Source organism: Tachysurus fulvidraco, chromosome 20 (genome assembly GCF_022655615.1).
Source record: "Tachysurus fulvidraco isolate hzauxx_2018 chromosome 20, HZAU_PFXX_2.0, whole genome shotgun sequence".
NCBI classification, from domain to species: Eukaryota; Metazoa; Chordata; class Actinopteri; order Siluriformes; family Bagridae; genus Tachysurus; species Tachysurus fulvidraco.
The window spans coordinates 9,920,345-9,943,560 of record NC_062537.1 but is presented as its reverse complement, the minus strand read 5'-3'; the positions used below and the strand labels follow the sequence as shown (position 1 = coordinate 9,943,560).

Sequence of the window (23,216 nt, the reverse complement as noted above, 5' to 3'; positions counted from 1 at the left end):
CCCACTATTTTAACTTGAAAAAAAAAAACAATTAATGACCATCTGCTGCCCTAATTCTACACATGAATCTTCAATAATTCACACTACACAAATCATATAGAACATTTATTTGCACAAATTAGACCTTTTTCATAATACAGTTGCTGTTTTCTTTTGTATTCAGGCTTTATAATATTCTCTCCAGAGTGTGTGTGTGTGTGTGTGTGTGTGTGTGTGTGTGTGTGTGTGTGTGTGTGTGTGTGTGTGTGTGTGTGTGTGTGTGTGTGTGTGTGTGTGTGTGTGTGTGTGTGAGATGCAGCACTTACAAGCCTTCCCGGCAGCCATCGATGAGTGCCTGGAAGAGTGGTTTGTTGTGGGGGATGGTCTGCAGGATGTTCCCATCACCAGTGACATAGCCGATGGCCCACTGGCCCAGACGTGTGCAGCTCAGCCGAAAAATGTAACTGGTAAGTTAGAGAGAGAGAGAGAGAGAGAGAGAGAGAGAGAGAGAGAGAGAGAGAGTGAGAATGGTATTTATTATGGTGAAAGTTGGGGGTTAATTAACTGTTCATGCACTTTAAGAGGTGGGTCTTCAGACAGTTTTTTAAAGATTGTGATGGATTCTGCTGTCTGGATTGAGGGACCTCTAAGGGACAGTCAACTGAAACCTTATGCCTCGCTGAGTAGGCACGAGCAGGCATCAGTGGTTAACTTTTCGCAGGTTGTGAAAGGGAACATAAACCTCAAGAAGGGTGTTGATGTAGAGGGAGGTCGTCAGGGGTTTAAGTTTAATCCAGAGAGCCAATGGGAATCCAGTGGAGGGAGATAAAGAGAGTTGTGATGTTGGTTCTTTTGGGCTGGATGAAAATGAGGCTTGCTGCTGCATTCTGAATCACCTGAAGGGGTTTGATGGAGGCGGCTGGGGAAAGTGGGAGTAGTGTGTCACAGGAGTCCAGTTTTAATATAACAAAAGCCTGGACTAGGAGGTGTACAGCATGATTGGTTGGATTGGCTCTAAGTGGATGTAATAATGATAAGCAATTTGTGTGTTCATGTCAACTCAAGCTAAATAAATATGGAATAAAACATGTTATAAGGCAAATAATCAATGATTGCTGAAGAACCAGTAACTCCACCTTGTCCAGAACGGCACTTCCTAAAGTTCCTGTACTCACTTACATTACGGATTCATCACACAACCCTGGTGCCGAGAACCTTCTGTTCTATGCATTTAGTGCTTTCCTTGCTCTATCACACTCACTTCAACTAAATGGGGGCTGCTAATTAGCGGGTTCGACAAATTCCTGTTTTGTTTTTTTTTGTTTTTCCTCAGTTAAGTAGCAATACATTTTTTTTTTCATTAGCCTTTATATGTGAACCTGACAGAAATCGCCTCTGCTACTGTCAGAGTTGGGCTTTTACAGAAAATTAATCAACACCATCACTATGTGGTATAATGTCGGTACAGAAAACTTTAGTGTAAAGTGTTTGTTGTAAAGCTTCATTTATCAGTTTTGCTCAATGTCAATTCATATCTAAGTGCATGGTAAGTGAGTATACAACCTAAGTACTTAACAGCCACATAGTTTCCCTGGTGTCAAGTAAGAAAATCAGTTTAAAAGCCCCAACATCTTATAAACCTACAATGATTAAAAGCCTACACAGGTAAAACCAAACACATGCCATTTCATCTTTCTACGGATAGCCTAGATTCTTAATAAAATCAGCCAAAATAAATGCATGAGCAGGTGTGCATGCACAAGCCAAAGACAACCAAAACTACATCCAAGCTATTCAAGCCTGCCTGTCAATTTATAGTATTATGTGGTGTACAACTGCAAATTGAGAAAAAGTGTATTGTGATTCTGAGCGCTGAGCTATTTAAAGGCTCCTCTCAATCACCTAGCAACAAATACTCAATTTCCCAATGCTGAATGTGAGGCATGTGAGGGCGCATCATGGCATGGCTGAGATATTCAGAGGAATGAAACACTACATGGATGACACCAAATCTCTTGATTCCAAAGAACATGGACAAAATGAGGAGCAAGCAAGTGCTTGACAAATCCAGGCTTGTTTCCAACAGCAGACATGTCGCATGACTAAAGCCAAAAACCAACAATGAATCAGGGTGAAATAACACTTGTGGGTTTTAAGTGCTTCATACAATCGGTGGCATGTACGTTTACAGACGTGAAATGAAAAAGGTTTTCAGTTTCAACTCACACTCTGCAAGGAATGTTTCATAATCACATGGTATACACTATACAACAGGACAATTATATTTTTTACAATCACACACCCACACACTGATTGAATCAATGCAATAACCGTGCAGATACAAATTAACTAGGATTAGGATTTTCACACACGGCAGTCTCTATTGTGTACTCAGAATGGTATGAAAAACAAAAAGCAGAAGATCCTACAAAACGAGCAGTTCTGCAGGAAAAGGACAATGGTGAATTAGATTTTACATGAAATGTGCAAGAACCTAATTAACCACTCTTTACAACCGTGCTGAGCAGAAAAGCATCTCAAAATGGATGTGTCCAGTTTTTATAAGCATATACACTGACATCAGTTAATGGCCAATTCCTCATACAATTCTCAGTTATTACAGTAATTAAATTGGAAAACCGCATCCAGTAGATTAAGCTTCTATTTAGTGTTTACTGGTTTTGTCAGACTTCGTGATTTTGTCATGTTCTGTTTTGTGCTTAGTTTATTATGTTATGCATCACTCAGCCATTGTAGAGATCTCCTAAGTCTAACCATAACCAAAGTTATGTCCAAAATTGGACAATATTGTTTATCAGGAAGAAAAGTATGATGTGTTTAAGTACACCACAAAAGTCATGTACTTTTTTTAACAATTGACTGAAATGGACAAGAGTTTAAAAATGTACTGTCCAACAACATCATCAATCTTGCTGGCACTCAAAAAAAAAAAAAAGAAGACACGTCTATGTTCAGCCAACCCTTGTTGAAAGCAGGAGAGCTAATATAGCCTGAATGAACGGCCGACATGACAACGACCTCAATGTGGTTTTCTTTCTTTTAACAAAATTATCTAATCCTTTGTTTATCCAAGCAGTCTGTCTACTATGTCAGGATAATAAACAGCTGTCGCCAACAATGGCTGGCAAAAGAGAGAAACTGAAATGCAGGCTGTAATCTAATTCATTCACCCAAACAAGCACATCAACCAAAACTGGTCTACCTTACAGAGATACAGGAATAAATGTCTAGGAAAATGCTGACATGGTGAATTATGCTAGCCATTTTTGGGCCCACTGAATTTTCAAGCCTAAGGATACCACAGCTATCCAAGGCCAGAAATCAAGGGAGTAAAAATGGATGTGTTCTCTGTGTGGAAGAACCTCTCTCTCTCTCTCCCCTGTCAATCACAGGGACACTAGCCAATCGTGCATGTCACTCATGGATGAGCAGCAGTTTGAACAGGCTGGGTTCACAGATCTCAGAGGAAGCACATGCTAGCTTTCATCCAGCCGTTGTATGATAGGGGAGAGCTGGCTGGTGAATGGGAATTGGCAAGTGACTTGAAGCTACAACCAATGCAAAACCTTTTGAAGCGTTCTCACTGTTTTCATACAGCTTTTGGGTTTTTTTTTTTTTTCATGTTGCTGAACTGTTGAACACCTAAAGTCAACTTAGTTTGCTTGAATGAACCCTCTTGAAACTCCTTGTTGAGTTTTGTAGTACCAAGCTGGGCATGGACCTAATCAAGTCCAAGACCAAGTGAAGCATTGTGCAGCAAGAACAGAACATGGCCCTGATCAAACCTAACATACTGTGTGTTCTGGGTGGCAGGAGGTAATTTTCTTAGATGCAAGCTGCTAAACGAACACACAAGGAGCAAACTTAGCCAGAGGATAGAGCTGAAGAGTGGCAACAGTGCGATTTGTTGTCCCGAAGACCATTTAGAAAGAAATGAAATGCTGGATTTTGAAACCAAATAAATGATTTAACAATAATTATGTGTTCTTTGTGCTTAGTCAAAAGTGGAACAAATTCAATATGTGGGCTGTAGATACAGAATTGCTTCCTATTCACAAATAAGATTGTTGCCCTGAAACAAAAGCAAATTGGATTATAATGTGCACCCCAATGACCCAATGGCCTTGATTTTATTTATATTTATATGCTCTATACAATTTGTAAGCACTCTGTTCTAGCCTAGGGCTCAGCAGCTGTACAGTCTATGGAGAAATCATGCTCTCTGTTATATTGTTGAACACAGTAGGACTTTATTTCATTGGCTTGTCTCCATTCTATCAAATGCAGTCTCCAGAAATCGCTCTATTGTCTGGCGTGTGATTTAGTGACATGCTGTTTCTATCAGGCTGACTGTGCTGTTGAACTCCCAGTCTGGATTGTTCGGTGTATAAACCTGTCGAATCCTCTCTCACGCTGGCGATCATACGACACTGCATCCATAATTATACAGCACCTTATGATTTACTATGAAAATGATTCTAATTCGCTATTATACATGAATTGTTAGATGCAGGCTTAATAAGGAGGTGTCTCAACTTTCAGTCTGACAACGAGCCGTGGTGAGACGCCGCAGGAGATTTGGGATAATTCGTTTAGTGCTTTTGTGTCGCACTTTAATCTTGTGTGCTGCTTTTTAACCTTCACATTTTATTTTCACTCCTCATAGACTCTCATCTTGTGCGCAGCTTGTGCCTAGCATGCCTTCATTCCTTCTGTGTAGAGAAAGCTCAGAGCTAATAACATCTAATACGCACCACACGCTGCTTCTCAGACGCCACTCATTTATTTATCATCTTCATTTTATCTCGTTATCTGCCTGTTCTTTTACTTGAATTTGAATGAGGTTTTACTAAGACAGGCCATCCAAACAGAGACACGTGGAAATGGTCCATTAGACACGGCTGTGTATTATTTCTCTCTGACACCAGCATGAGTAAGTAAGCAATGAATCTGAATGGAAACAGAATCCCAAATGTGTACACGAGTATGTTTTCACTCGCTTTCTCTATAATCTGGTTTTCGAGATGCGTCTTGTTTTTCAAACCAAAGACAGACAGACAGACAGAAAACTTTGGCTTAATTAAAAGAGCTGAGATGTGCACCACTGTGGACAGCAGGAGAGCTGAAGCTTCAGGAGGTAGGAGGAGATCTGAGCTGGGACCAACCAGAGCAGGTTAATAAGCCCTTTCCCTAAAGCCTCCTCAGACATGCTACTGAGAAAGAGCAGAAATTAATTTCTGGAAGTCTGGAATGCTCCGTAGGAGTCTGTTAGATATTTGCAGACTGTCTATCAAACAAGTAAGCGAAGCAGTAAACAGCAAGTTGAAATGGGTTGGAGGGCTCACTTTGAGGTATGTTGTGTGATCTGCAGCACACACTAGTGAAGATGATAGTGTCTAGAATTGCATCATCGCTGTAATGTTGAACAAGGTATTTCAAAAGCAGATTATCCAAAATACACCCAGGACAATGGATGTTTCTGTGGCTGAATTCCAGCCAACAATTTAGAAGAAAGAAAAAAAAACAACGCAACATTAAAAATGTCATTAGATATACACGTATATATTTGATATATTTTGTAATCTTGTTAAGCTGTCTTCCTGCTAAGATGATGTTTAATAAGGAGCCAGTTTAACAGATACGACAGCAACGACAAATCAATCATCCAAAATGCATCAAAAACATTTCTAGTATTGCAAGTGAGATTTCCTTATACAACAGATATTTTATAGTTACATGACAGAGTGAAACACAGTGAAACAGACAAGTCCATTCAAATCCATTGTCAAAATGTGTGTACTCTGTGTACCCGTATGCCACAGCTGACACATTCAGGGGTAGGTGTCAATAGGATACACACACACACACACACACACACACACACACACACACACACACACACACACACACACACACACACACACACACACACATATATATATATATATATATATATGTGTGTGTGTGTGTGTGTGTATGTATATATATACGTATGTATATATATATATATATATATATATATATATATATACACACTCGTGTATATATATATATATACACACGTGTATATATATATATATACGTATATATATATATATATATATATATGAATTACATGCTATAAATCATCTTCTTGCTTATCCCAAGAAAATTCATACTGGACATCCTCTTTAGTCTCCTACTTTCTGATGGAACCTTCCTCATGCTCCTACAACATGCAGAGAGAAAGGCCTAGGGTCTGAAACAACGACAGAAATACAGGAAGGCACACATACGCAGACACATACACAGTACTCAGAGACCGACACAGTCACATAAACTGAGACAGACACAGTCACATACACATACACAAAGAACGTCATGTACACAGAGAACGTCGCGAGAGACAGCAAGAGAGAGAGAAAGAGAGAGGAGGACGTACAGAGGAGTACACATAGACCATGTTGCATACACATACAGTAGACCACGCTGCATACACATAGACCACATCGCATGCACAGACCACGTAGCATACACAGAGAACGTCACGTACACGGACCACGTCACATACACATAGACCACGTTGCGCACAAACAGGGAACGCCGCGTTCAGTCTCCGAGCATACACAGAGACTAAAAGACACATCGAATGAGACACACAGACAGACACACATGCATGCATGCACACACACAGCTGCTGTTTCTCTTTGGTAGTTCAGTATATACATGCAGTGAATCAAAAACACTACAGCATGACCACCTGCTGTCTTCAATTTTCTTCTGTTTGTCTTTCTCAGCAAAGCACAAACATGCACCTCAAGTTTCCCATTGCAAATTAGAAAGAAGTTACCCACTCCACTGTTACCCCAGTCTTTTTCTTTTACTGCTCTGTTATTAACCAGTTCCACGGCCATGTTCACACAAAGACACAGAAAAAACAATATCCACATCTGTTTGCCTCATTAAAGAAATAGTCCAGTTTAGTTCAACCTCAGTCATCCTTCATGTCCTTCATGTCCTTCTGTCCATAGAATACATTCAAAAATTAATTTTCAGGCAAAAGTATTTTAAATCTTAAATTAATGGCATTCTTGGGACAATTTTATTTTTCAGAAACATGAAACGTAAATATGGAAATGATTCTGTTTCTGCTTGCTGGTGCACAGATACCAGAAATCCCTGGGATCCCTGGTGGGCTTGCATGATCATTGGTTTGCAAGTGAATATATTTGTCATTCAGTTCAGGAAAACATGTTAAAATGAATTTTTAACTTCATTTTACACTGATACTGCTAACTAGAGGAGAGGAAAGAGAGAGAGAGGAGATTAAAGGAGAGGAGAGGAGAGAGAGGATCTGTTTCTGTTCATCTCTTCACCCCCTGTAATTAGCTAACGGTTCAGCCCAGCCCTTTTGCTCAGCAGCCGTCTGCCAGAGAGAATGAAAAAAACAGCTGCTTGAGCAGCATGCTACACAGCAGATGGCACATCGATTACAGCTTCCTACTTCAACAAACACACACACACACAGTTATTTCCCCATAGATCCTCCCCTAAACCCTGCAGAGAAAGTCCTAGCAGTGTTTCTTATGTCTTGTATTGAATGGGCAGTGTTCTTTCAGGTCTCCACTGCTCTCACACTTCAGATCCCCTCAGGTCCTCATCACAGTGCTGAAGAACTAACCCTGTTGTGACTGAACAACGGTGAAGTATCGGGAGGTGGGGTGTGTTGAAAGTAATGCTTAGGAGGAGAGATTTTGATGGAGAGCAGAGAGCTGGAATTACCTGCCCGGCTTGTTGATGTACTTTTGCAATCGTGCCTTCACTTCATCGTATGTCAGGAAGGCCATGTAGCCCGGATGAGTCACTGCTAAGAAGTTCCAGTTCCTCAGAATCGATCCCCAGGGCTAGAAAGAGAGAAAGAGAGCACATAAGCAGAGAGAGACAGCGGCGTCTGGCTAAGCAGAGCCACGGCACAGTATGCTAGAATCTGATGCTGAATGATGACTGAGTCGAACAAGGTCATGCAAGCACGGCTAACTCTGAGCCATATTTATTCGAGAATATCTGAACCGTTTATCGGTGGAAAAGCATTCAGTGGGCCTGCAGTAATGATCCGTCAGCACCGAAGGCTCCTCCAGCAGAACTGGCGTAATGACTACTGTTCCCTGCCGCAAACCTCCAACCGTGCTGACTCATCATACCCACGCTATGGACCATCCTGCTGCCTGCTGATCAATAAGCCAATAAAAAATAAATAAATAAAATGCCACCGTTCGTTTAAAGAGCCTCAAACCAGACTACTGTATCTTTCTCCTCCAGGCTATAATTTACATTCAACCTTAAACTAAAGTGGAGCCAAGCTGAAAGCCAAGAAAAGGAAAAACCTGGTCATTCTGCTGGAAATACAAATCTAGAGTATGATTTAAGTGGGGTTAAGTCTAGGCTTGGGTTATATGAAAAAAAAAAAAAAAACATGATACTATTAGTTTAATGTACTTACTAAAAAAATGGCATTTTAAAGACAATATAAATCGCTTTAATTTTTGGGTGACGTACCCTGATGTGTAACAAGTTCTTGCTTAGTGATAAGAAGTTTCGGAGAGGGTGTGTTACATGTGAAAACTGTAACATTATTGTGTAATATGTTTTTCCCTTGCTTGTGAGTGACACGGAGAACGCAGAAATCATTTACAGGCAGGTCTTGATAGACAGAGATGAATTGTGTGGAATGTGACCGGGTTTGATTTCACTAACATGGGAAAGGGAGGCGGAAAACAAACAATCGCATTTGAACAATCGCATGTGCACCCGTTTAGATGGGGGGAAAAAAAAAAACATTCAGAAAACTATTGTCTGTATCGTACATTATTGAAATTTTGAGGTGATTCCATAGGTGGTATTTGCTGGCTTGAGCTGTGACGTCTATCAGCTTGAGAGACTGGGCACGGCCCGAGGTCACGTGAGGACAGCTAGAGTCAGAAACAGCTAGGAGCCCAACGTGGGTGAGAACACGATGTGAGGATGATGTGAGATTTATAACACAACGGAAATTAATACCATGGCTCAGAGACATGTTTCTGTACAGCGTCAATTTACAAGAATCCTCAGTAAAAGGAGATGATCTCTGACCACAATATGCGCCTTGTCTACCACACAGAAACAAAAACACCCTAAGTGTGTGTGTGTGTGGGGGGGGGGGGGGGGGGGTTGCAGCTCTGAGTCCAGAAGCAGCTGTAATGCAAATCATCACATATTTATATTCACGCTGTCCATCAATTAAAAAACATGAATTAATTATTTGCACACTTTCTTGTGATTAATCAAAATGATTACAAGAAGCTGCTACTGATGTCAACATTAAGAAGGTATCATTAAATTCACATATTATTGTTTAAAAGCTTTTTTTTTTAAACTCAGGTTCTCTACTGTAAACAACAGATTTGCCAGTTTACCATCAAGGCCCTCAAATCTGACTGTGGATCTTCTACTATGTGAATTGGGCAGCAGATTTGAACTTTCCAGTTAGCTGAAGCATTAGATTCCATCTCCCTTACAGATTTTGATATACATCCACAACCCCTTCACTCCTGTAATACAGACTGCAGTGCAAAACCGTGCACTGTGCAAAACCGTGCAGGTCGCATCTTCTAAAAATGCCAAATAAAGGACTTTCATACAAACCCCTATACAGGGATACAGATAATCACTATACACGCTGTTGTATAGTGATTATCTGTATCCCTGTATAGGCGTTTGTATGAAAGTCCTTTATTTGGCATTTTTAGAAAGAGTCTTGTGTGCCAGCACTGCTGTAAGTAAATGTACTTCCATAATGAACCCCAAGGGAGAGAAAAAAAATAAGAGAAAGATGAGGGACTGAGTGTTTATAGATAATATAATGTACAGGAAGTGATAACAGATATAAACTTTTCGTTTATTTCAGCTTAGAATTTTGAACTTATTAAATAACTACATGTTTTTGTGATGAAGAGGGGAAAAAAACAACAACTTGCCATTACTGGAAAATAATGAACATCGTGGTGATATTGCATCATGCCGTCATGCGTCATGTGTCATTTCCATAAACAGGTGAACATACAGGTTCACAGGTTATCGGCACAACCTGGTTTTACTGTAAAGCTGATTAGTGTATGTGTAAGTGAGGGATTCCTCTGTAAGCCACCCACGGCGGAGAGAGCGAGGGAACACGAGCGAAAGAGGGGGTGAGCGATAACAAAAGTGGTGCTCCCCACTTTCCATTGCCTGTCTCTGAAGCAGATCTGTGGTCACTGACTCATACTGCAACACCCCTGGGGTACATTTTGTGATGGATGTGAGTCGTTTTTACTACACTTTAATCCACCCCCATGGGGGATCGAAAGAGGGAAAGAGAATGACAGAGAAGGGGAGGAGATCCCATAGTTTCACTTTTGCTCTGACTGCAACTCTGAAATGAGCCTCTGACATTTCAACTGACATTTAAATATTACCGAGATACGATCTGCTCTTTGATATAAAAAATATGATACGATTTGAACCCTGTATGTGTATTATTACCTGCTAGAGAAGAAGAGGACAAGCGTGGGACAAAAGCGTGCTGGTTAAGATGAGTACCTGGAATAGACGTGTAAAAATGTCAAACTCGAAGACTGAGATGTAGTCGTTGCAAGTGAGGTCGATGGTGGATTTAAGGGCCATTGCCTCCAGGCCTGAGCTGATGGGATGCATCTCATGAAGGCACTGGCGAAACACTTTCCATGGCACTATTGTCCTGCGGAACACACACAAACATGCAAAGGGTTTACTTGACATTTCTCTGATAACCCAGGCAGCATGGCTTTACCTTTTCTAGCAAACATGCTCCTCTTCTAAAGAAGTCTTTTTAAATTTGACATATGCATGCTGCATGTAGCTCTGACAGACAGCAGGACAGTCTGACATTTTAACCGACAAGACTCGAAAAAATAAACTGAAATGTGAAAGAGTGACCGAGAAAGGGAGAGAAGCAGAGACAAAAACATCACGCCCACACAGTGAGAGTCTAGCACGGTTTCAGATGTGCGCTACCTGACTAACACACTCACACACAAGACAGTCAAAAAAGTGTATGAATCTTAGACCAACCCAAACCAGTCGTGGTGAACAAATAAAGGTCAAAGCAGCCGATGTTGACAGAGCTGACAGAGAAGATGTGACTGTGTGTACAAAGTAATGCTACATGGCCAAGAGAACGTTCAGAATGATGGCTCATTTTTGGAAAAGACAAGACATCGACAAAGAAAGCCAAGTCCTGTATTGTTCCAAGTTCCTCAGGACACACACACACACAGAAAAAAATACAAGTGAAAAGTTTTAATCAGGATCACATGTGCAGCACATGCTCACAATCCTAGAAACAGCTGATGTGTAAACATCTTTAAAAATTAAAAATATTATTGAGGAAACGAATCTTCTGACTTGACAAGCAGCAACCTTCGTCATGCAAACGTTGGAATGCAGAAGGAAAATGTTAGCTTTTAATATTTTATATATATATATATATATATATATATATATATATATATATATATATATATATATATATATATATAGTGCAAATACTTGAGGTTAAGTTTGGAGTGAAGACATAGTGTTGTGTACACACACTAATAGTTCAGTGCAAATACCCCAGTTTCACCTACAGCCTTTTACTAACTGGACTGAAATGGCAAGTATAATAATAAAAAGGAATATATATCATTATATTTTTTTTTTCGTTTTTTTATTCTTCTTCTTCTTCTTCTTCTTCTTCTTATTATTATTATTATTATTATTATACTTGCCATTTCAGTTCAGTTAGTAAAAAGGCTGTAGGTGAAACTGGGGTATTTGCACTGAACTATTAGTGTGTGTACACAACACTATGTCTTCACTCCAGACTTAACCTCAAGACATATTTTTGTTTCCTTCCTTTGCTGAGTCAGATGTCTCGACTTGGTCATGCGCTCATATTTTTCTAAGGCCCCAAGATGCTCCCAACCTTTATAACTTTTTGGTCTTTAAAATTAAAATGAAATACATAAAGCCCTAAAGTTTTAACTCACACACTCATCCCCTTAAGCACTTAACATAACAGCCTCCCATTAGCACCAGACACCTTGAACAAGCACAGGATTGTGTTCAGCACACAAGTCAGTCACTCTGTCCCTCTCTCTCTCTCTCTCTCTCTCTCTCTCTCTCTCTCTCTCTCTCTCACACACACACACACACACACACACACTCTGTCCCTCACACTCTCTCTCTCTTACACTCTCTCTCTCTCTCTTACACTCTCTGTGTGTGTGTGTGTGTGTGTGTGTGTGTGCGTGTGTATTTGGGGAGGCAGAAGTGCAACAGGCCACAGTCAGCACTAAAGGGAGAAATAGGGAAAGGATCTGAAAGTGCAGTGTGTGATACTGGAAGGACTCCATTTGCCTCAGACAAACATGCTGTTCTGCACAAAGAGGAGATGCAAAGGTGGTGGGAGGGAGGGGGGGACAGAGAGAGAGAGAGAGAGATGTGGTAGCCTAGTGGTTAATTGCTCAGATGTATAAAAAAAATTGTAAGAGAGAGAGTTGGCTGTCCAGAGAGAACAGCTTCTGCCTCCTTAAATACCTGTCCTAACTATGAAGAATTTTGAAAACAATTTGTACCACAAAGCTTTTTTTCGTACAACTGTATTTTCCTAGCAGCTTGGCACATCCATATCTGCCACAACAAACGGGAAGAATCGACCAATCGGTAATGCTCTCGTGAAATCACACCTCACTTATGCCTATAGATTTTGAACTTTAATTTGTTGGTTTATTTATTTTTGTTTGTTTACCTTAGATTTTGTTTTCATTCCTACAGAGAAAGAAAAGGGGGGGGGAGAGAGAGAGACAGAAAGACAGAAAAGGGGAGAGCGAGAGAGAGACAGAAAGACAGAAAAGGGGGGAGAGAGAGAGGGAGCATATGATGCATCTTTCTACCATTGATTTTCAATATAGTTTTTTCCAATCACATATCAGGGTTTTAGTATATTGGACCAGTTTAAACATTTTAATGATGACCATTAAAGAACTTGGAAAATGGTGGGTCGTTATTTCCACCACTGTAGCTAAAGAAAGAAAATCGCAGGCCCCTGTGACTATACTTCACAAAGCCCTCACTGAGAACTACTTTCTTTAAAGGTATCAGAAGATGATCAAAGTAAAAAGTGCTGAAGAACAAGCAGTCAGTTATCCCTTTTCCACCCAACAGTGAGGCAGGGCATGACAACAAGTCCATAATCAAATTTTTGCTTTAATTTACATTGTCATGTGGCCTGTATTGTAACCCGGCATCCTACTGTGCGTCCTCGGGTATCCTTCTTGCCCGGGGTCTAGCTACCAAGCTAGGATCTATAAGGGGAAGCTAGCATTGCACCCACTGGTGACATCTGCATCTCTACTGAAGCAGACATCAGCCATTGTGTTTAAAATTTCCACTCAGCACAACACAAAATCCAGGAAGTTCAGTTTGTCTCGTGCATCCACGTCAAACCAAACTGTGAGTAAAACGTTGATCATATTTTAACTCACAGCTTCCTCATTGTTGTACTGTTGTTAGTTTTGAACATTCAACTAAAAAGTTGAACTAAAAACCCAATGAGGATGCAGAAAGTCTGAGTATCTGTACAGTGGTCAGTGGGGTACTGTTCCAGGCAGACGTGCTCCATAGTCTCCCTCACAATCAGGAACTCGCATGGTGAAGCTTCAAAGTCAAGTCATGAGCCAGGAGATCAAGCACAACATCAGACTCGGGAGAAAAAACGGTGGGACAACAGCACGAGATGTCAAATGCCCGGACGAGATTAAAGAAAGGACGTCAAATCTGAAATGTCTCAAAACGAGCAAGTGGCAAGAAAATGAGCTCGGTAATCAAACTGGTCATAGCAGATCCTTCACTACAGGGAAACTGTTAACAAGCTGGAGGCAGGGAGAATCTAGAAACAAACAAACACACCGAATACATGTGACAAAGCAGAAAACAGAACAGTGGATTCGGAAAAGTGACCATCATAAATTACAGTCAAAAAAAGAGAAAGGAAAAAATCACTAGTGTTTCTCACATGCACACAAGTTCAGACATAATATATAAGAGTGAAATATATATATATCATTAAAATCATATGTTTCATTAGAAAAGCTTTCGAATAAAAGGTTAAATAATAAAGCATGGCAACGAGCACAACAAAATGAGGTATTCTGAAGTAACGACTAAGATTGTTTACTTAATATATTTATTACAGATCTTATTGTGCAACATCTGTGTGTGTGTGTCTGGGTGTGTGTGTCTCCGTCTGGGTGTCTCCGTCTGTGTGTCTGACAGCATCTGCGTGCGTGCATGTGTGTGTGTCTGTGTGTGTGTGTGTGTGTGTGTGTGTGTGTGTGTGTGTGTGTGTGTCGGGCTGCAGTAGGAAATCAATCAGTAACTCCATCTAACACATCTATGGGCCTTTTTACACCTGGTCACTTCATGTGTTTTCTCTGATCCGATAGCTATCTGATTTGTTAAAACTGTTCCATTGACATTAGACCACATAAGTGCGTCTTGGCGAATCGGATATCAATCCGATCTTTTTACTCCCGCCCAAAATGCAAATATATTTTACCTCATTTCCGGGGTAACTGAAATGGAACACGCATTGGTGCGTGCAGTTGCTACAAAAAAACAGCATTTGCTGCTTGCTGCATTTTCGCTGGCAGCAGCAGTGCATTTTAAGACCCAACGAGACACCTGGGTGAAAGATCGGAGCCAGTGCTGGTGGGAAAACATGTTTGTTTCTGGCGCGATGCACGACTCGTGAGTCACCTGCGAGTGACGTACTTCCGTTTGGGAGGAGTATAACGCTGATGTATGTGGCTTGAACAACCACATGCATTTACACCTGTCCAGTTTCATCTGAAATGCGTCCCAGACCACCTCCTGAAGGAGTTTGAACGATCGAATTTATATCCGTCTCGAAAAGATTTCGGAGGGCATTTACACCTGGGCTTTTTACGATCAGATAGCTATCGGATCACAGAAAACGCATGAAGTGACCAGGTGTAAAAAGCCCCTATGTTGTAGGGATGTCACTAAGCCAGAGGTTCTTTACGCCAGTCCTCAGGACCCCCTGCCTTTGCAAGTTGGAATACGGCCCTACAGTCAACGTTCTTGATTCAGATGATCAGATCTTTATTATAATTATTAAGCCCATAATGATGTACTGAGGGCAGGAAAAACTTCTAAGGGTGAGGGGAAGGGGCTGCCTAAGTGTAGAGTTAAGAAACTATGCATTAATTATTCAATATTCTCTGTCTAAAGCAAGTTATGCTAACACACACACACACACACACACACACACACACACACACACTCACAGCGAGCATCAGCAAGTACATAAAAAGGTAAAAAGTAAACTGTTCTATGACTGTAATCAGTAAAACACTGTTACATTCTACATAAACAAAACACACAAAATTACGTTATACAAAGTGAAGTGTTTTGTTCTTATTCATGTGGTAGCCTTGTGATTAAAGTGTTGGGTTACTGGTCATGAGTTCAAATCCCAGGTCCCTGCCACTGCTGGGACGTTGAGCAAGACCCTTAACCCTCAATTGCACAGTTGTATATTTAACTCAAGGCAGTTCCTCTGGTGGCAAGAAAAACAGAACTCAAGAAACACTGCCTTCCTGCACCTACTCCTTCTACTGTCCAGCTCATCAGCTCTACCTCACATGCTAACCTGTACATGTATATGTATGTGGGTGTGTGTGGGTGTGTGTTGGGGGGGGGGGGGTGTTCCTCTCCTTAACAGCTTACACTGGATTGAACTCATTAGATGACTCGTAGCTTTTATTGACTTTATAACTGGTACTGTTCATTAACAGCTGAACGCAAGAGACACAGACAGATCAAGAACAAGCAAACGCACAAAGCTCAATGAAACTAAACAAAGCAGAAGAGCCAATAAGTTCATACACCCACAGTGCACACAGTACACGCACTACTCACAATCAGCTTTATTGTGATCGTTAGCTCTGCAGCTATATGTAAAACCTGAGTCTCTGAATCGAAGTCCTCACTCCCATACACTTCGCTGGCCTCCTCACACACTCATGAGCTCACAGGCAGGGGATAAAGAGCTTTCACGAACACTTTGGTGAACTTTACAGAATCACAAACAGATCTCTTATTTGATCTCATTACTCCTGATCTTCCCAGTTTTTTGTACAGCCAGTTTAAAAGGTTTGCAGGTCTTGTGCTTGGCTTTCAGGCTTGTAGTTTTGTAAAAGGTTCTTGTCTGACACGGTCTCTGACATTATGTGCCCTTGTCCAGTGTACATAACCTTTACCCATGCCTCACATTTCTAAAGTTTCTGCGAACTTCTGAGGAACTTAACAGTCTTTAAAAGGTTTAGTTCCTCAAAAGCTGCTGCTGGATGATAGATGTTTGATTTCTCATCACACTGCAGCCTGAAATAACAGAAGAGACCCGAACAGTGGGGGACATCCGACATTACATATTATTACAAAGATCCACAAACAAAGGACACTTTGCCTTGGGATTGTGTTATGCTTTATTGTTTCACTTTGTTGAGTGAATATGATTTTAAAACCAAAGCTCTGTTGAATTCTCCAGTCTGATTGGTCAGATGCTATTCTATCATGTTTTATGTGGAGGCTCAATATAACCTGATATGGTGATGTTTTCTGTGAGGAAACGTTTGTTTGTGCTTTAATGAAAATATCTACAAAGTTTTTTAACAAGCAAACATAAAGCTTCTTAGAAACAAGCTACTGTGTGTGTTTGTCCGTGTATGTATGTCTGTGTGGGTCTGTCTGTGTTTGTTTGTGTGTGTATGTATGTGTGTGTCTGTCTGTGTGTGTATGTGTGCGCATGTTTTTCTGTGTGTGCCACCAACATATTAACTGGTGCACTTGTGAAGGATCCTGTCAGCTTCTCAAACTGAAGACAATGTTAGTGTACATGCAAATCTGAAAAAGTTGCTACAGCTAATACAGTGTGTGTATGACTCCTGAGGAATTGCTCACAACACACACTTATCTCTGTAAATAATGTAACAAATAATTTGTCTCTATTAACAGTGACTTACTTTTCACTGAAAAACCTTCTCCAGAACTCGGCTGCGTCTGCCTTGGTGATGCGAAACGTGTCTCCCTGAAACTGGCCTTCAGGGAAGATGGCCTTAATCTCGGCCAGCATGTGGCTGAAGATGAGTGACAGCTTGGTGAGGTTTCGTCTAGAGGCCAGAAAGAAAAGAGACAGGGTTGCAACGAGGTCAGTACATAGATATGTTATCAGTACTCTCTATTCTGCGCACACACACACACACACACGTTCGCACATGCACACAGGCAGACAGATGGAAGAGGCAAAAGGAGGACTCGAACAGCTTGTCCTTGAACCGTCATGTGCAGGAACTGCACGGCCTTTAAACGGAACTGTAAATAATGCGCTAATGAGCTAAACCTGTGTGTGAAAGGCGTTCAACGGTGACAATATAAACATTAAACCACCTAGCTAAATTCCAGCCATGAGCTCGGTCACAAGAGAAAAGAGAGAAGGAAGCATGACCGAGTCAATAATCAGCTCTGGGCTTTGGCATCATTGTGGCATTGATGGGTCTCTAATGCCTGATTAATGGAAATATTACAAAATATAATATATAACACTACAATGACATTTCAGTTTATCTGTGATGCTTAAAAAAAACATCACAAATGCTTTGTTCTGTTTTAATTCTCAACCTGAACATAGATTTACGGCACAATGACAAACTAATTATGGCAATATAAATATTCTAATCGTCCCCTTACACTATAAAATGTATTATTTTTTCGCTCGTGTCATAAATCAATTTTTGTCAAGAAATTAAACAGAACAACATTTATTTAAACCAAAACAGAAGGCTACTCAGTTGTCCCCTGTGTGTTTTTTAGTCCAGCCACACCTTTAAGTACAGTTAATTGCTGTTGTTGTAATGGTACCAAATACATCCACACATCTGGAATATTTAGACCAGTGATTTATGAGCAAAGATTGCGGGATGACAAACTAATTAATAAATAAATAAATAAAAAACTGCTTGGAAAAGGACCCAAAGAAACAGAAACTAATGAATAGCTGTCCGAATTCATCCCAGACTGAAGATGAGCTCAGTGTTTGTATAAAGCCACACTACTGCTGGCCAAGCCTCATATGACTGCAGGCTTACAGAGCACTAGAACTCCCTCACTCTCTCTGACACTCACACCAGCACTTACAGGCAATATAAAAAGTATTTATTACATCACTAACACCACAGACCTCAAAGTTCTGAAGTACTTCAGTCCCTGTGGCATTTCTAGCTTATAATGGCACCTTCAGCTCAGCAGCAAGCCCACTAATAACTAAGATCTCTCTCTGTCTCTTTCTTATTTTAAATCTCCATGGTGTGTGTCTCTGTCTCTGTCTTGTGTTATACACACACACACACACACACACACACACACACACACACACACCCCTCACTCACTCTCACACAGGTGATGCTCAATTAGTTAGGGTTACTATGCCTGGGGCACAGAGCTGCTAGGAACTGCACCGCACATGGCAGATAACTAGCTCCTCAGAGTGCTGTCACAAACACTCGCACCCACACACACACACACACACCCCGACACCAACACACACACACACACACACACACACTTTATAGAACAAAGTCAGACACCTGAACATCCCAAGAGAAATTCACCCTTTCCCATCACCCCATAAAAATCTCTCTCAGTCTCTCTCTCTCTGACACACACACACACACACACACCTTTTCATAGTCACATTTTTAGTTAGTAGTTCTCTGTGGCAGTGGTGGGCACGGCAGCATCTGACATACAGCTTCTGTGACACTCTGCTACTGCTCACTATACTGAACACTCGTATACAAGAACACCAAAAAAACACCTTTAATTTGAATTGAATGTGTATAATGTTGTTTTTTCTCTGTGTGAAGAGATACTGAAGCAGATACTTTAATGATAACTAGTGAAATAGAAGAGATGCTATGTGACGATCTCTCATAAATGCTACCTGCTCCCCTCGGATTTAAACCTTCTTCTCAGGTTCACCCACTGGCAGGTTTGGTAATAATTACAAACCTATAATAATATAAGATTTTATAATATCAAATTGGCTCTGCAAGCAAGCTACATGTAGACCTCAGCTCCAGCCATAACTTCAACATTTTTATCTTGTTACAGGCGTGTGCTGGACCAACAAGAGCAAATTGTCGGGCAGTTTGCTATCCTTCACTTGCTCTGTTTTAATCTCAGTAGACAAGCACTCACTTCTCATTGCTCTGGGCTGGTGTAAGGATCAAACCTCGCTCAGCTGTGGTCTCACAAGCAGGACAATCAGCTAAAGATCCTAAACTCAGGAACACTCTCTCTCTATGTCTCTCTGTGTGTGTTCAAGGACAGATTGAGGAAGTGTCCTCAAACTCAGAGGTTTGAGCAGCTTGGGATTTTATATAATGCTCTCTCTCTGTGAACAGACTGCTTAAATACGCAAGCAAACTGATGGATTCGGTTCAAGAACGTGTGAGTGAGACTTCTGGCACGGCTCGACACAAACGGGGCACGTGCTGTGGCAGCTACTTAAGGAAAATTCTGTGATGACAGCCATGTCGCAGTCACGCTCACGCTTACTCACCCGCCCTCTGTCCGGTCTGTACAGGAGAGATACCATGAGTGCGGATGCAAAAAGACAAAACCGATGTTATCCAACACAGATACACAAACTGGGATACACGTGGAAGCTAATACATGAATTTCAATGCTCTTATATGAAAATAACTGCTTTTATACACATGGTTCACACACACAAACACTATAATCCTATAAACCTGACATGCACTGATAATATGCAGAAGATCCTTTGAAGACTCAAAGTGTGTGTGTGTGTGTGTGTGTGTGTGTGTGTGTGTGTGTGTGTGTGTGTGTGTGTTAATCCTGCTACAAAGCTTTAATCTTGAAAAAAAAGAGAAAATGCATTAAAATCTGAGCAATAGGGGCAGTGCACAAGCATATCCTATATATTGACTCTGTCTGTCACAGACACACACAGACACACACACACACACACACACCAAGGCAATTCTGTTCCTGTATATTGCCAGCTCAATTAAACACAGCTCAAGTTAACATGGAAGCCACAGTCAGTGCTGTGAATATTACCCTAGGCTTCTGTCCTGAACCTGTGAGCAATCACAGATACACTAAAGCTGTGGCCAGTAAACATTATACTGAACAATGCAGGAGTGTGTTCCTCCTCCTCCACCGTGTGTCTCTGACTACACAAGTTTTAGTTGTACAGCTTCTCCATCCAGCGTCGGTCAGCATGGAGATTACTTGACAGTTTTCGGTGAGTTTACACTCAAACAGTGCGAGCGATCGGTGATGCAATGGAAGCACGACTCCCTGGCTCCTCATTAGCATATCATGATGGTGGAAATCTAGTGAAGTCTAAACGAGACATGACGGATAGGGCACGCTATGCTCTCAGGGGACGGGCCAGACGTCGACGAGTCTCGCTGCTTATTGTGCGTTAGGCAGAGGATCAGCTGAAGTGGTCATCTTTTATTATAATCTCCAGTGAAGACAACAGTATGAACGTGTTGTGCTGAAGAGTACAGGGTTAAGGTGTCCTTTCCTCTCATCTCCAGAGGAAATGGAGACTTCATGAAATTACACTGCGCTGCCGAGATTTCCCCACCATCAATTACGTGGTTTTCCGGTTTCAACATCCAATATTCATCCATCTCTACAACACAGAAGTGCGCTCTCTCTCTCTCTCTTACCCTCTCTCTCTCTTACCCTCTCTCTCTCACTCTCTCTCACTCTCTTACACTCTCTTGCACTCTCTTGCACTCTCTCACTCACACTCACTCTCTCTCTCTCACTCTCTTACACTCTCTGTCCCTCCCTCACTCACACTCACTCTCTCCTACACTCTCTGTCCCTCCCTCACTCACACTCACTCTCTCCTACACTCTCTGTCCCTCCCTCACTCACTCTCTCCTACACTCTCTGTCCCTCCCTCACTCACTCTCTCCTACACTCTCTGTCCCTCCCTCACTCACACTCACTCTCTCCTACACTCTCTGTCCCTCACCTTGTCCATGTCCCTCACCCTCACCTTGTCCATGTCCCTCACCCTCACCTTGTCCATGTCCCTCACTCTCTCTCTCTCTCTCTCTACCTCACTCACTACCTCTCTCTCTCTACCTCACTCACTACCTCTCTCTCTCTCTCTCTCTACCTCACTCACTACCTCTCTCTCTCTCTCTCTCTCTACCTCACTCACCACCTCTCTCTCTCTCTCTACCTCACACTACCCCTCTCTCTCTCTCTCTCTCTCTACCTCACTCACTACCTCTCTCACTCTCTCTCTCTCTCTCTACCTCACTCACTACCTCACTCTCTCTCTTTCTCTCTACCTCACTCACTACCTCTCTCTCTCACTACCTCGCTCTCTCTCTCTACCTCACTACCTCTCTCTCTCTCTCTCTCTCTCTCTCTCTCTCTCTCTCTCTCTCTCTCTCTACCTCACTCACTACCTCTCTCTCTCTACCTCACTCACTACCTCTCTCTCTCTACCTCACTCACTACCTCTCTCTCTCTACCTCACTCACTACCTCTCTCTCTCTACCTCACTCACTACCTCTCTCTCTACCTCACTCACTACCTCACTCTCTCTCTACCTCACTCACCTCACTCTCTCTACCTCACTCACCTCCCTCATTCACACTCTCTCTACCTCCCTCCCTCCCTCATTCACAAGCATACATTTAAGAGAGCCGGGATGTGGTCAGTGTTCAGTTCCTGCCACGTGGCAATTTATGTGTAGTGCCAGCTCTAGGTTTCAGAACTATGAAGCAAAAACACATCCAATCCGAATCCAAATTCCCCCATCCACATAAATCAAATATTCTAAATCACTTGTCCAACAGTGGGCTGAAGAAAAGTAACACATTTTATGCTCGTGGTGTTAAGGCAGAACTGGCAGCAGTAATCTCGTGAAAGAGCGGGAGGCCTGAGCGACCACAGACATTACAGGACACACTCAGGAACAGCTTGTTAAAATGACATGCTCGGATAATGTTACAGAAAGTGTGCAAGTGCCTTTGCGATAATTAGACACACACACACTCGCAACTCAGAGAAGATCTCAAATACACCAACATGCTAATCAGGCAAGATTGAGGCTACAATTAAACCACATTTTTATACTAGTACAGTACTGGACATATTCCATTAAATATTGTGGTCCACCTGCAATGTAAATTTTACTGCTTAACTATACATGATATTGCATTCACTGCATTACATTGTTGTGGTTTTGTTTTGTAGCGGTGCTTTAATTTACCATGTGCTGTCAAAAATGACATAAAAGCTTGCAATTAGCCCAAACATCTGGCTCTGCTAGAAAAGCTGCAATGGTTAATAGGTTGTTGTTTTTTTGTTGTTGTTTGTTTGTTTTGTAAATAAAGAATAAAAATTCTCTGAACTACATCCTGTTGATCTGCAGCACTACAGATCTACTGAAACACTTTACTGGGTCTACATCAGGAATGTGGTCCACCAGCTGGTGACCTCTGGTACAGCACAGAAAATGAACAATGTCTGAAATTCTGTCTCACTCCACACGAGCACGCAGATATTTCACCCACTGAAGCGCTCGAGTCCTCTTCTTCTTGGTTGGGTTGCAGGACATTTTTTTTTATTTTACAATCTAATCATTTCCAGTCCTCGTAATTCTATCCACGTTGCGAGCCAGGAGCGTCCGCCTGGAAGTTGAAGAGTTTCTGAGCCACGTAAAGAGCACTAAATGCTGGATTGTGCAAGCGTGAGGTTGCTGGACTGAACTCACCGCAGTACTCTGGTTTCAGTATTGCTGCAGCATATGCTGTCTGTCCCGGAGGAGACAGCAGTGAGCAACCACTGATTTGATTAATAGCTAGACCATTTAGCCACAGAGAGAGAGAGAGAGAGAGAGAGAGAGAGAGAGAGAGAGAGAGAGAGAGAGAGAGAGAGAGAGAGAGAGGGAGAGAGAGCTTCTCTTCTCCAGACACACAGCTCTCCATACTGATGCATGTGCACCACTGCATGTGGCATGAAACTGTCTGAAGTCTCTCAAAACCTGTTTTTGT

General features: G+C 41.7%; 1 protein-coding gene across 2 annotated transcripts in view; it reads right to left on the bottom strand.

Moving 5' to 3' along the window:
* Positions 1–23,216, bottom strand: part of cblb (Cbl proto-oncogene B, E3 ubiquitin protein ligase) — a 71,627-nt gene that overhangs the window by 18,804 nt on the left and 29,607 nt on the right. For both annotated transcript variants that reach the window (XM_027151287.2, XM_047805032.1), the window contains exons 4-7: positions 17,121–17,267; positions 10,594–10,750; positions 7,762–7,883; positions 306–443 (exon numbers count right to left, since the gene is read on the bottom strand). In XM_027151287.2, coding sequence (XP_027007088.1) covers positions 306–443; positions 7,762–7,883; positions 10,594–10,750; positions 17,121–17,267 — 564 coding nt within the window. The remainder of the gene's footprint in view (positions 1–305; positions 444–7,761; positions 7,884–10,593; positions 10,751–17,120; positions 17,268–23,216) is intronic.